Genomic DNA, 15,146 nt, shown 5'->3' on the forward strand with positions numbered 1-15,146 from the left:
TCCGGCGGAGATGAGCCCCGTTTGCACTTGACCAGGTGGAAATGAGGCTTTAGCCCACCCCTTTGCAATGGCAGGTATACACCCCATTACTTGATTTGGAATAGGTGTTGGTGGCATGGATGACGTAATTTGGGGGCAGAAGCCAGCACACTAAAAACCGCAAATAGTTGAATCCGCGGGTACCGAAACCGCGAATAAGGAGGGAGGAGTGTAGTTTTATTGTCTATGCAAAAGATACAGAAACTAGAAGTGGCTAATTCTTCATTTGTGTGACATATAACTGTGGTTAACACAACCTTTTCTTCAGTGCTCAGAGATTACTTATGTCAGACCACGAGACAAGTCCTAACAGATGAACATCTATATTTTTCTCCTCTAATCATCACACTGACTTTTGAATTGTAAATACTTTCCAAAATAAAGTTTAGAAAACTACACAAACAACTTAATGTAACACAAATGAAGAATTAGCCACTTCTAGTTTCCATTTCTTTTGCGTATACTATATATTTAATTTTAGAAGTGTGCTACTAGATTGTACTTGCTTCCCTGATTTTTGGGGGATCCTATAGTTTTATTGTCAACATAACATTTTTAGGTGTGCCAAGCACATCACAGCAACAAGTTTTACCCCTACCTTCAGAGTGAAAAGGCTGATGCGCCCTGGCAACTTGTAGAAAACTGCATCTGCTCCGCGTGAATTGGAGTGTAACATGGCATTCAGGCAAGCCAAGGGAGAAGCACCACTGTAAGCAAGGTATCAGAGGCAAGTAAGGAGATAAGGAAATTGCAGGCAATAATCAATTTCTTAATATTTTCATCTCGTAGCACACAGACAAACACAAAAATTATCAAGGAACACCAGTAATTTAAGTTTTATTTCCAGTAGATAAGTGAGACATTCTAGACAGATGGGTTATTTCCCCATAGTCGCATGCAACTGAAGAAGGAATCCACTCTACTTCAGCTGTACTTCACTGGGTTCTCTAGCTCCACCTACAGTTAGTACCCAAGCACTGAGAGCCACCCAATACAAGTGAAGTAGAGGCACCTGTAGCAACAGGCTTAAACAAACTGTTCTGCTCAAGAATCAACTCAACAGCAAAGTTAACCGTCAACACAGGCTTCAAAGGCGCTCAGAAAATACTCCGCTACAAATTGAAACATATATATAAATTCTTCCCAGCCCCCAAGGGCTGACAGGCATCCAAGAATGAGCTCAGAGAAGCAAACAGATTGAAAAAAGTAGGCAGGCACAATAATGACTGGGCAGAAGTCTATAATGTCTCACCTATCTACTGGAAAAAAAAGCTTACCAGGGTAAGTACATAATCTCTTTTTCTAGTGCAATAGATGAAACGTACAAAAGCAGTCCCCAAAAAGCTAGGGCGGGTTTGCTGTGCCAATACTTAACACCGAGGACTCAGAAGCAGAGCCCTGTCTTGCTACCACATCCACTCTGTAAAACTTGGCAAACATGTGAAGAGAAGACCATGATGCCACCCTGCAAATCACCCTGGGGGAGACAGCTCTAGCTTCAGCCCAAGAAGAAGCCACACTCCTGGTAGAATGTACCTTGACGGAAACAGGGGACTGTTTCCCAGAAAGAATGTAGGTTGACAAAATAGCCTTACGGATCCATCTGGAAATCGTGGCCTTGGAAGCGGGAGCACTCCGCTTAATTGAATGAGTCAGCACAAACAAATGTTCAGAGATGAAACTTGTTAGTGACTTCCAGATTACTCAGAAGAATTCTGCACACATCCAGTTTTTTCAACAGGCAATCTTGTGTCCTGGAACCAGATTCTCGAGACTACGACGGGAACTCCCTACAGCCATTTCCTCATGGCGATCTGCACGGGGCAGGAGCATAGGAAGATCGCTCCTGCCCCGAAAGCCCGCTAGACCACCAGGTAAGGCCGGGAAGGTGGCAGGGAGGTAAAAAATATGTTTTTTTTTAATTTTCCCCCTCCCCAGAAAAAAAAGCACAGTGACTTACCGTAAAGGTGTTATCCAGGGACAGCAGGCAGATATTCTCACATGTGGGTGACGTCATCTACGGAGCCCCAATGCGGACAGCTTTTCAAGCAACCTTGATTGAAGTTTCAAGCTTGCTATGCTGCACCACGCATGTGCATGCCTTCTTGCCCACTAGAGGGCGCATCCCCACCTCGTGGTCCTCAGTTCCATAGCCAGCAAAGAAGCCATCCCCGGGGAGGAGGGCGGGTTGTGAGAATATCTGCCTGCTGTTCCTGGATAACACCTGTTACGGTAAGTAACTGTGCTTTATCCCAGGACAAGCAGGCAGCATATTCTCACATGTGGGTGACCTCCAAGCCAACCAAAAAAGGGCAGATGGGAGGATGGCAATTTAGGAAAACAGGTTACGCAAAACCGACTGGCCAAACCGGCCGTCGCTCCTGGATAAAGTAGCCAGACAGTAGTGGGAGGTGAAAGTATGAACCGAAAACCAAGTGGCAGCCTTGCAGATGTCCTCAACAGGTGTAGACCGGAGGAAAGCCACAGAAGCTGCCATAGCCCGGACCTTATGCCCCGTGACTCGACCATGGAGCGTGAGACCAGCCTGAGCGTAGCAAAAAGAAATACAAGCAGCCAACCAGTTGGACAAGGTGCGCTTGGAAACAGAACGTCCTAACCGATTAGGGTCGAAGGACAAAAACAATTGAGGAACCCTCCGATGAGACTTAGTGCGTTGAAGATAAAAAGCCAACGCCCTCTTACAGTCAAGCGTGCGAAGCGCCACCTCGCCAGGATGAGAGTGGGGCTTCGGAAAAAACACCGGAAGAACAATGGCCTGATTGAGGTGGAAATCAGACACAACCTTAGGTAAAAATTTAGGATGGGTGCGAAGAACCACCTTGTCATGATGGAACACAGTAAAAGGCGGGTCCGCAACCAAAGCCTGCAGCTCACTAATCCGACGAGCGGACGTGAGCGCAAGCAGAAAGATCACTTTCCAAGTGAGAAACTTAAGATGAGATTTGTCAATAGGCTCGAAAGGAGGCTTCATCAGTTGAGCCAAAACCACATTAAGATCCCAAACCACAGGAGGAGGTTTCAGAGGAGGATGAACATTCAAAAGACCCCTCATGAAACGAGTAACCAGAGGATGAAGGGAGAGAGACCTACCCTCGAGATGCCGATGGAAAGCAGCAATAGCACTGAGATGCACCCGAATGGAAGTCGTCTTCAGCCCAGACTGAGACAAATGAAGCAAATATTCCAGGACCGAAGTCACCGGAACCGAGCTCGGATCCAGATGGTGCGAGGAACACCAGGATGAAAATCTGGTCCACTTCTGGGAATAGCAAAGCCGAGTCGAGACCTTGCGCGAGGCTTCCAAAACCTCCCTTACAGACTGAGAAACAGGAACTGAAGTCAAGGGGAAAGGAACCAAGCCGTCAGATGTAAGGACTGAAGATTGGGATGCAACAGCGAACCCCGACTCTGAGACAGCAGAGAGGGAAAAACCGGCAGAAGCAGAGGCTCCCTGACACTGAGTTGAAGGAGCAGGTCTGGTCGATTTGAAATGTACCAACGTCCTCAAGATCAGAGGGAAAGGAGGAAACACATAAAGGAACCTCCCTCCCCAGTCGAGAAGAAAGGCATCGGCCTCGAGACGGTCTGGGGAGTACATCCGAGAACAATAAAGAGGCAGTTTGCGAGTCTCTGGAGAGGCAAATAGATCCACCTGAGGCGTCCCCCAGCGGTCGAAGACCTCCTGCAGAACTCGGGAGTTGAGCGACCACTCGTGCGGCTGGAGAAGACGACTGAGTTTGTCGGCCAGACAGTTTCTCTCCCCCTGAATGTAAACCGCCCGAAGGAAGATGTTCTGAGAGACCGCCCACTCCCAAAGGCGCAGGGCCTCCAGGCACAGGGACCAAGAGCCCGTCCCCCCTTGCTTGTTCACATAGTACATCGCCACCTGATTGTCCATCCGCACCAGGACTATCTGATCGCGTAGCAGATGGCAGAACGCTCGAGCAGCCAGAAAAATGGCACGAAGCTCCAAGACATTGATGTGACAAAGACGGTCCTCCGCCGACCATAGGCCTTGAGTCCGTAGACCGTCGAGATGAGCCCCCCACGCGTACTCCGAAGAGTCCGTGGTCAGGATCTTGCGATGCGGAGGGACGAGAAAGAGCAAACCCCCGGAAAGATTGGAAGAGTCGGTTCACCAATGGAGCGAGCGTCTCGAGGAAGGAGTCACTGTCACAGGGCAGGAGACCGGGTCCCATTCCTGACACCACTGGGAGGCAAAGGACCACTGAGGAATCCTCAGGTGCAAGCGGGCAAACGGCGTGACATGAACCGTCGACGCCATGTGGCCCAGCAGAATCATCAGACGCTGCGCCGATACTGAGGGCAGCAGCGAAATCTGGAGACTGAGTCGAAGCAGGGCCTCCAGCCGCGGAGGACGGAGGAACGAACGGAGGCGAACCGTGTCCAGCACGGCCCCGATAAACTGAAGGGATTGAGCAGGGCACAATTGGGACTTGGGGAAGTTCACTTCGAACCCCAGACGTTGAAGGAAGATGATAGTCTGTCGGGTCGCTAAGATAACCCCCTCCCTGGAAGGAGCCTTGATCAGCCAATCATCCAGGTAGGGAAAGACCTGCAGACCCTGGGATCGCAGGGCCGCCGCGGCTACCACCATACACTTCGTGAAGACTCGAGGGGACGAAGCCAAGCCAAAGGGGAGGACCCGGTATTGAAGGTGCAACTTCCCCACCTGGAATCGTAAAAACTTGCGGAAGGCAGGATGCACCGGAACATGAGTATAAGCTTCCTTCAGGTCCAGGGAGCACATCCAGTCCCCTTCCTCCAACAATGGGTACAGGACCGGAAGCGATAGCATCCGGAACTTCTCCTTGACAAGGAACTTGTTGAACCTCCGGAGGTCCAAAATGGGGCGCAAGTCCCCTGTTTTTTTCGGGACCAAAAAATAATGGGAGTAAAACCCCTGTCCCCGCTGGTTCGGGGGGGTACCGGCTCCACAGCCCGAAGACTCAACAAGGCCCTGGCTTCCGAGAGGAGAAGGGGAAGTTGCGTCCGGTTGGAAGGACACGCGCTGGGCGGACTGTCCGGCGGAATATCCCTGACGTTGAGGGAGTAACCCTCCGAGATGACTCGGAGAACCCAGGCATCGGTGGTGATGAGAGTCCAGGCGGGGTAGAAAGCCCGCAACCGACCCCCGACTGGCAACGGGGTCGACGAAAGTGCGTAGGGGGCCCGCCTCCATCCGCTCAGAGCGTCAAAAAGACGGCGCAGGCTTAAACGCCCCTTGTGTCTGTGGCTTCTGTTGGTGAGCTCTGGCCTGCTGAGGTCGCCTGGGTGGAGGCCGGGAGAACACCGGCGTAGACTTCTGCGGATAACGCCGCAGTGGAGGGCGATATGGCTTCGGAGTCAACGCTTTCGCTTGGGGCGCACAAGGGAGGCGAAGGAGCGCTCATGTTTGGAGAGACGTTTAGTAGCCGCCTCCAGAGACTCGTCGAAGAGCTCCGAGCCCACACAGGGCAGATTTGCCAGGCGCTCCTGCAGATTTGGGTCCATGTCCACAATGCGCAGCCACGCTAGGCGGCGCATAGCTACCGCAAACGCGGAGACCCGGGATGTCAACTCAAAGGCGTCGTAGACGGCATGGAACAGAAAGAGGCGCAGCTGGGACAAATTGTCCATGAGCTTGCCAAAGTCCCCCTTGTGCGAGTCGGGCATGACCCCGTGATAACGGGGCATGGACTTGACGAGATGACGCAGGTAGGAAGAGAAGGTAAATGCGTAGTTAAGCACCCTGTTCGCCATCATGGAGTTTTGGTAAAGGCGGTGCCCAAACTTATCGAGGGTACGCCCCTCCCGCCTGGGCGGAACCACCGTGGACACCCGAGAAGGCTGAGATTTTTTCAAGGACGACTCCACCAGCAAAGACTGGTGGGACAATTGAGCCTTCTCGAACCCCTTACAGGGGATCGTGCGGTACTTCGACTCCATCTTAGAGGGGACCGCCGTGACCGCATAGGGGGAATCCAGATTCCGTAAGAAGTCTGCTGCAGGATCTTGTTTAAGGGCAGGCGCGGAGATTCCCTCGGAGGAGAGGGTAAATCCTGTTCCTCCAAAAATTCTTTGGAATAATGGGACCCCGATAACAAGTCCAAGTCCAAAGCCTTCCCCATATCCACCACAAACCTCGAAAACGAGGAGGGCCTCGAGGGGGGGGAAGGGGAGCGAGAGGCCCGTGCCGCCGAGAAGGACGGAGAAGCCTCGCGTGAGTAACAGGGCTCACGACCCGTACCAGCCTCCGATCCTCAGGAAGCCACCCCGAGGGACCGCGTCGGGGTCGGAGACCTCCGAAGCCCCGAGGAGCCCCTCGGGGAAGTCCCCGGGGTACCGAAGCCTTACTCCTCCTCGGGGAGGAACCCCTCGATCCTTTCCCCGCCGGGGAACGGAACAGCCTCGGATTAGTTAGGCTGAGATCCGACACCCGCAGGGTCTCTGCCTCCCGGGTCGGTGAGGAACGACCGCGCCTCCGAGGCGACCCACGGGGATGCTTGGACTTGCGGGATCGGCGCTTCGCCCGAGGCCGACCCGAGGGCGAAGAACCCCGGGAGGACCCCGTCGAGGACTCGGAAGAGGAAATCCTGCGAACCCGGCGCACCTTGTCCCGAGGACGCACGCTCCGCGCAGGCTGGTCACTAGTCGAGGCCGAGGCAGGCACAACCACGGGGACCGAGGTTGGAGCCGAGGTCAGGGTCGCAGCCGGTGCCGAGGACGGCTGCAGGTGGGCCAGGGCACAGGACAGCTCCGAGGAGATAAGCGCCCGGAGCATGTCCTGAAATACTGGGATGGCCATCATGGACGGCATGTCCGTGGCCGGCGGTTGCTCCCTCGAGGGCGACCTCAGTCTCGAGTATTCCCGCGGAGCACCCGACTTCGACGCCCGGGGCGGGGCCGAGGACGACCCACCCGCCCCCGTCGAGGAGCCCGAGGACGGCTTCTTCGAGGCCCCTGGAGTAGAGGAAGGAAGTGGAGACTTACCCGGGGCCGACTTTAGCGTCGCAGACACAGGCTTCGAAGTAGAAGGCATCCACGGCGAGGTCGAGGTCATCAAGGTCGAGGTCGGGGCCGAAGCCGAGGCTGACGTCGAGGCCATCCCCGCTGCAGGATCAACAGTAAAGAGTTCGGCCATGCGGGCACACCGATGGCGGAGCGCTCGAGGCTGAAAAGTGGAGCACCTAGTGCAAGAGTCCGTCGGGTGATCCGCACCCCGGCAGACAAGGCACCACCGGTGAGGATCGGTGATGGAAAGTAACCGATCGCACCGGGTGCACTTTTTAAAGCCCGTCAGAGGACGGGATATGAACAAAAAACACGGCCGGGAACGACCGAGGTCCCGCAGCCGCGGCTACCGGGAGCCCCCGGAGCCTGGAACGAACACTTTTTTTTTTTTTTTTGACGAATTCGGCAACACGAACGAATAAAAACAATAAAAGAAGCACAGCGACCGAGAAAAAGAACCCAGCCGCGGTGTCAGAAGGCAAAAAGGCACGGAGCAAAAACTCAACAGGGCTTCTGGCTCCGCGGAAGAAACAGCACTGAGGACCACGAAGTGGGGATGCGCCCTCTAGTGGGCAAGAAGGCATGCACATGCGTGGTGCAGCATAGCAAGCTTGAAACTTCAATCAAGGTTGCTTGAAAAGCTGTCCGCGTTGGGGCTCCATAGATGACGTCACCCACATGTGAGAATATGCTGCCTGCTTGTCCTGGGATAATCGCGATTATGTGAAATCGCGAGTGCAGAAACCGCAAATGGGGAGGGAAGTGTAGGTTGAAAGGCAGGTAAACACACTTCCTAATTAACATGGAAAGCTGAAACCACCTTCGGCAGGAAGGAAGGAAATGTCCAAACGGAAACCCCAGCCTCTGAAATATGGAGGAAAGGGTCTCTGCAAGACAAAGCTTGTAGTTCCAACACATGACGCGCCAAAATAATGGCAACCTGAAAAACGGTCTTGAGTGTCAAGTCCAAGAGGGAAGCATCTCAAAGTGGCTCAAAAGGAACCTTGGTAAGGCTAGACAGTAGCAGGTTAAAGTCCCAGAAAGGGTTAAGTTGCTTAAACAGCAGTCTGACAAGAAGAGCCCCCTTCAGAAATCTAGCGACATAAGTATGAGATGCCGATGAGGACCGACGGTAAGGGAATCTAGAACAAGATAGCCTGGCCACCTGGACCTAAAGAGAAACAACAGCAAATCCTTTATCTAAACCAGCCTGATGAAAGGTGAGAATCAGCGAGACTGGAGCTCAATAAGAGTTCACCCGGTCCTGGGTGCATCAATGTTGGAAAGCCTTCCATGCCTTACTATAAGCTGAAACCATGAATGACTTCTTAGACTTGAGAAGAGTATCAATAACCAGAGCAGAATATCCTTTGTGCTCTAAGGCTGCGCACTCAAGAGCCATGCTGTAAGAGCAAGGTGATTCAGAGCCTCAATGGAGATCAGAATGTACAGGTCTGGATCTGGGGCTCAGCCGAAGGCTGCGCCCCCTAAGCAGATCAATCAGATCTGCACACCACGGTCTGCGAGGCCAATCTGGAGTCACCAGAATGACACGGCCCGGATGAGCCGCAATCTGTCAAATGACTCAGTCGATCATTGGCCAAGGAGCAAAGATTTACAGGAGAATATCCTGAGGTCATGGCTTCACCAAACTGTCGATCCCCTTACTTCCAGGCTTGGATCTTCAACTGAAGATGCAATCTGTTTTCTTGTTTCTTTCTGTGGCCTTGAGGTCGAAGCAGCACCCCACTATTGCTTGGAACGCCGCTACAGACAAGACTCATTGCCCAGATCCAGAATCTGTCTGCTGAGGATGTCTGCTTGAACACTGTTTACACCCGCCACATGCGCTGCCGTCAGCACTAGGAGATGACATTCTGCCAAAAGAAAAAGGCGGGCATATCAAGATGGTGGACTGAGGCTGTAAGCGTCTCGAAGTTGAGTACTGCTAGAGCTTTCATTGAACTTATTTTTTGAAAATGCCTCATTCGAAGCGAAAAATCAGTGTGAAGGCGACACCATCACTTCTGCCCACGGAGACATCATCGCCGGTCCAGCAGTCCCTTGATTTCTACACTGTTAACTTCTTCAGTAATGCATCGGGCGGTGCTCCTGCAGGGAGGTGGAGGCGTACCTAAGAAGGATATGGTGATACTCGAGAGGGTTCAGAAGAGAGCGACATGTTTGATAAAAGGTATAGAAAACCTTTCATATGCTGAAAGATTGGAGAGACTGGGGCTTTTTTCGCTGGAGAAGCGGAGACTTAGAGGGGATATGATAGAGACTTACAAGATCATGAAGAGCATCGAGAAAGTGGAGAGGGACAGATTCTTCAAACTTTCGAGAACTACAAGGCATTACCAATCAGAGGCTTAATCAACTCATTCAGTCGTAGATTTTGGTTTGAAAATCTACGACTGAATGAGTTGATTGAGCCTCTGATTGGTAATGCCTTGGTGGCCCTGAATCAGCGGATGAATACAGTTCCCACAAAATGCTGGCCGCGTCGGCAGACAGGCATTTTGATATGACATTTAGTGTCCAAAGATACTCCAACAGTGAAGACTGCTAGAAATGAGATAAGTTTTTGGTCTATTTTTTCAAATACTAGAAACAAGTGCACATTATCATGGAATAGTGCTGAAGAATATTAAGTGTTTTTGAAGAAATTATTTATTTACAGAACTGTTTGGTGAAGGGTTTAAACAATAAGCTTTATAAAAACAAAAAAAGCAACTATAAGTGTGCCAATGATTGGAGCAGGAGTGGTAACACAACGCGGATCATCTCAGTCTGTGATCTGTGCGTAGGCTCCGATTCTGAGGCCCCCCAAAAAAGCCTGAAAGTTTAAGGGCTAGTAACACTGATGTGTACTGTATTGCATATATTTTTTGTGATTTAGTTATTTATACCGCTGGGTTGAGTGGTTTTAGGTTATATAGGATCTAGGAGCAGACAGGAAGGCTTGCCGGCGTGGGAGCACACTCCGCCCCTCCCCCCACCCGATGGGACAATGCTGAGCCAGTTGGAAGGCTCAGCGATTTTCCCAGCACCATTTTTTGTTTTTATAATTTAATTTACTTGCTGGCCCGACATCGCTGGATTCAGCACACTCCACCCCTTCCCCCACCCGATGGGACAACGCTGAGCCAATAAAAGGCTCAGCGCCTAACAGTGCAATGCCATTCGGCACGCTGTCGAAGGCGCGCATCAAAGGCGCCTTAGTGAGCGTGTTTGCGAAGCGACCAAGAAGTGACCCACTCCCATAACACTACCAAAAGTAAAAAACAACTGAAAATCAGCAGCCGAACCACCAAAGACCCTTCCACCAACTATCACCTACAACCAACCACCAAAAAAAAAAAAATGAAGCTAACCTCACGAGCCCAGCACTTCCTACTGTTAATCCTTCTTTTAACCAGCAGCAAATAATCTCCTCCCAACACCCGCTATAGATATAAATAAATTTCTCTTCCAAAATAGGGGAGAATGTTAAGTGAAAGAAACCCAAACCTATAATCTAACACTCTACACTCCATTACCACAGCATGGGGAAGAAGACCAACACACACTAAGACTAAACCACACTGGCACCCCAAATCACTTATATATCCAAACACAACTCACAACTATCACACAGAGATATCTACACTCAAATTCGCCTACTTAAATATCAGAGCGCTAGGTCCAAAAACAGAGCTTATAAAAACCTGGATAAAACACGAAAACCTGGACTGTCTTTTCCTCACAGAAACCTGGCTAACCTTCGACACAGACCCTAGAATAACTGAAGTCTGCCCACAAGGTTACAAAATTACAGTGGTCTGCAGAGAAAAAAAAAAAAGAGGCGGAGGCCTAGTAATCTTAATCAAACAAGACCTAACCCTTAATATAATTGAAAAAACATCTAACCCATACATGGACCTATTAGCTTGCCAACTCTCAAGCACCACACTAAAAGACACACTAAACTGCATGCTCTGCTACATAGCGCCGGGAAACTGGTCTTTAGCAAGAACCGAAGTGGAAGACTTCATATACCAAAACTCACTAATAGCAACCTACAACCTACTCCTAGGAGACCTAAATCTACACCTAGAAGATCAATCATCCAAACAAGTAGACAACTTTCTCTCATTTCTCAAAGCCTTATACTTCCAAATGCTAAATCCACAAACAACTCATGAAAAAGGCCACCAGCTTGATATCACAGCCTTCATGACCCACCAACCATCCTTATCAGAAATTCATACATCTAATGGAACATGGTCTAGATCCATCTGGTCAGACCACTACACTTACTCTTTCAACATCAACTGGACCAAAAACAAAAAAACTATAACAAAACTCAATAAAGTAGCATACACATCACGCAAACTCATCGAACCCTCCATATTCTGGTCTAAAATAGAAGAAACTATTCTAGAAAACATCCCAGAGGACTTCATCTTATAATGAGAAAGATTATGCTCCAACACCCTTGAAGACCTAGCCCCACTGCAAACCAGAACCAGATAAATGGTTCGTCTCCGAACTGCTACAACTCAAAAGACAATGTAGACAACTAGAAAGGAAATGGAGAAAATCAAACTCAGATCATATAAAATCTGCCTGGAAAAAACCCAACAAACAATACAAATCACAATTAAAGGACAAGAGAAAAGCACACTACACCAACTTAATAGGCACTGAAACCCCAAGACAGCAAAAAACTATTCCAAATTCTAAAAACCCTAACTGACACCAAACCCTACCTGACCACTAACAATACTACTACCCCCTCAGCCACACTATTAGCAGAACACTTCCAAAATAAAATTACTAATGCAAGAGCTACCCTCAATGACTCCTCTACCCATCCTAACAAATTCACAATTCTCCCCACAGATAGAGATTCTACTGCAGCAGACAGAATATGGTCTCAATTCCCCAACATTCAATGGCCCAAATTCAACAAATACTACAAAAAATACAGCCATGCATCCTGTGATCTCAACAACTGTCCACCATATCTCCTAAAAACATCCAGCACAAAATTCCGCGCTCTTCTTCTAAACTGGATACAAATCTCGCTCAGAAACGGACACTACCCAACCTACCTCAGCGAAATCATCATCACCCCGATCCTCAAAGACCCCAAAGGACCGATAGACCAAACAGCCAACCACAGACCCATTGCCTCTATTCCCCTCTATGTCAAAATAATAGAAGGACTAGTTGCCAAATTCCTCTCCAATTACCTAGAAAACCAAAACATACTCCCATCCCACGCAATCTGGCTTCAGAAACAACTTCAGCACAGAAACACTACTAGGATCTCTCCTGGACACAGTCAGACAACATCTTAGCACAGGAAAAAAAAGATGCTCATACAACTAGACTAGAGAGCTGCACGGGAGCGGGGACGACGGAAATCCCGCAGGACCCGCGGGTATCCTGCGGGATCCCCCTTCGGGTCACGTGGATCCCGTGGGGACACCCACTAGGGTCGCGGGGATCCTGTGGGGTTAGATGCAAAGCAAACTCGAGCCCCGAGGCTCGTCTTCTTTTTCCTACCTGCCCTGCCGCAGCACACAGCCGACCGGATGTCTTCCACGATGTCACCCCTGATGTCGGAGGGAGGGCTTAAGCAAAGCCCTCCCTCCCTCCGACGTCAGTGCTGACATCGGGAAAACTCCCGGTCCGGCTGTGTGCTGCGGCAGGGCAGGTAGGAAAAATTCAAGGGTTATCATGTTTATATAAAATCAGATCTTGCTAACCAAGTTGCTTCCAGCAGTACAGGGAGACTTGGCTAGGGTCGAACTTAAGAGATTTTTTTTTTGTAATTTTTAAAAATGACAATGTTGAGCTGATTTTTGACTTGGTGCCGTGTGTGTTTCTGCTGCCCTGAAAACTGAGAGGAGCACAAGGATACCAATAGCAGCAGGAAGGGTTGCCACCTTACCCCAGTTCAATGGATGGAGCTAATTTACCCCATTCCATGCAGAAAGCTGTAGGTTTGATTTTCTTAGGAAATCTAATGGGAACCTCAGACCTACAAACCTGCATCTCTAAGGGGGGTCAATTCTAGATGACCCAAGGATGAGATGACAACCCTAGCAGCAAGTGATATGGGGCCTTCAGCCCAGCCCCCCTCACAACTTGTAAAGACACGTCCATTGAAGCCCAGCTTTTTCTTTCCAAAGATCGCTGACATGCTCGACAATCACAGTGTCTATGTAAACATGCAATTTCAGGATTTTAAAGAAAGCTATTTTTATGGTAATTGTTGCTGGTCTATTTTACTATATATATTTATGTAATAAATATATGATAAAAATGAAATGGTAAGAGCCTTCTTTCTGTCTGAGTGCTATCTTCTCAGTCTCTCTGCATGTGTTTCACCTACCCAACAATATATTTATAATGTCTTCTAAGTACTGTATAAGAATTAAATCATGAAAATTCAGGGGAAGAAATTTGTGTATCCCTTCAGCAGTTTAGAAGAAGAATGTGTTTATGGGACCTCTTGACCAGAAAGAGAACTATAGATTTTGTGCCATAAAATCTTTTCCCAGAGGTGACAAGTTGTGGTAGCTAGTGCGGATCCCCAAGGCCCACCAGCTAAAGATCACCCTGCAATTACTGATAAATATCTTAGCTTAGCAGTTGATGGCTGCTGAAAATGGACCTGTATGCTTTTTTTTTCCATGCATATGCAAGGGTGCTGGAGTCAGCCATTTAAGAAGCTGTTGCTGAACATAGATGTCTTCTAGGTACCTTTAGTGATATCTTCAGGTGGTAGTGCTTGAGGATCCCCACTAGTTCAGATACCTTTTTTTTTTTTTTAAGTGAAGTTTTTTTAGGGGGAGGGCAGAGGTAGAGAGGGCATTTAGTGCCCATCGTTAAGGCTCTGGATATTTCATGACCTTCTTCCACTTAACTGTACCTACCACTCTTACTCCTCTTTCCTGCCCTAATTAGGGAAATAGTAAGCAGTAATTCTAAGTCTCTTTATTCAAGAAATGAATATAAAGACATGCTATTGCAAGATTGGTCCTCTCTGATTTGTAAAAAACAAAATAAAAGTTTGACAAGTTAAGAAGAAGTAAACTTAATGAGTAAGGCAGTGGGCTGAGTATTTATTTATATTTTATATTTACATTAGAGGCTCTAGTAGAAACCCGTTTACAAAGTATGTATTCTTCCCAATTAATATTTCCAAATTAATAAAGTCTCTTTGCTTATTTGTAAATGGGTTTCTACCAGAGCCTTTAATTCAATAGCATAATTAAATGAAATAACTATTTCTGAAGTTTGTAGGGATCGGCAGGGACGGAGGAGATTCCTCACGGGGATGGGTAGGGACGGAGGGGATTCCTCACGGGGACAGGTGGGGACAGAGGGGATTCCTCGCGGGGACAGGTGGGATTCCTCACGGGGACGAGTGGGATTTTGGCGGGGACAGGTGGGATTTCTGTGCCCGCGCAACTCTCTAAACTAGACCTGACAGCTGCATTCGACTTGGTGGATCATAACATATTACTACAAATCCTAGATACAATAGGTTTCACAGATAAAGTATACTCATGGTTTGAAGGATTCCTTAAATCAAGAACCTATAGAGTAAAATCAGATAAAGAAAAATCTGAACCTTGGTCAAACCCCTGCGGAGTTCCCCAAGGATCCCCTCTATCACTGACTCTCTTCAACCTCTATACAGCCTCCCTCAGCTCACACCTGGACAAACAAGGCATAACCTCCTACAGCTATGCAGATGACATCACCATTCTCATACCCTTCGATCAACCAAAACTCTCCATGACAAACACAATACACCAAACACTAAAATCAGTAGCAACCTGGATGAAAGATTACAAACTGAAATTGAACCCAGACAAAACTAAATTCATCCTCCTCGAAAACAACAAAATACCAACCATAATCAACATTGAAATCAACGCCATCAACTATACCATAAAACCCACTCTAAAATTAGTAGGAATAACAATCAACAGATGCTGCACCATGCAACCGCAAATCAATAAAACAATACAAAAATCATTCTCAGTCATGAGAAACTTAAGACAAAT

General features: G+C 48.7%; 1 protein-coding gene across 2 annotated transcripts in view; it reads right to left on the reverse strand.

Annotated features, from left to right (window-relative positions):
- The window catches only part of ASXL1 (ASXL transcriptional regulator 1), a 227,894-nt gene that overhangs the window by 173,206 nt on the left and 39,542 nt on the right, over positions 1-15,146 (reverse strand). For both annotated transcript variants that reach the window (XM_033962878.1, XM_033962877.1), the window contains exon 3: positions 638-746. In XM_033962878.1, coding sequence (XP_033818769.1) covers positions 638-746 — 109 coding nt within the window. The remainder of the gene's footprint in view (positions 1-637; positions 747-15,146) is intronic.

Source organism: Geotrypetes seraphini, chromosome 11, assembly GCF_902459505.1.
Source record: "Geotrypetes seraphini chromosome 11, aGeoSer1.1, whole genome shotgun sequence".
NCBI lineage: Eukaryota > Metazoa > Chordata > Amphibia > Gymnophiona > Dermophiidae > Geotrypetes > Geotrypetes seraphini.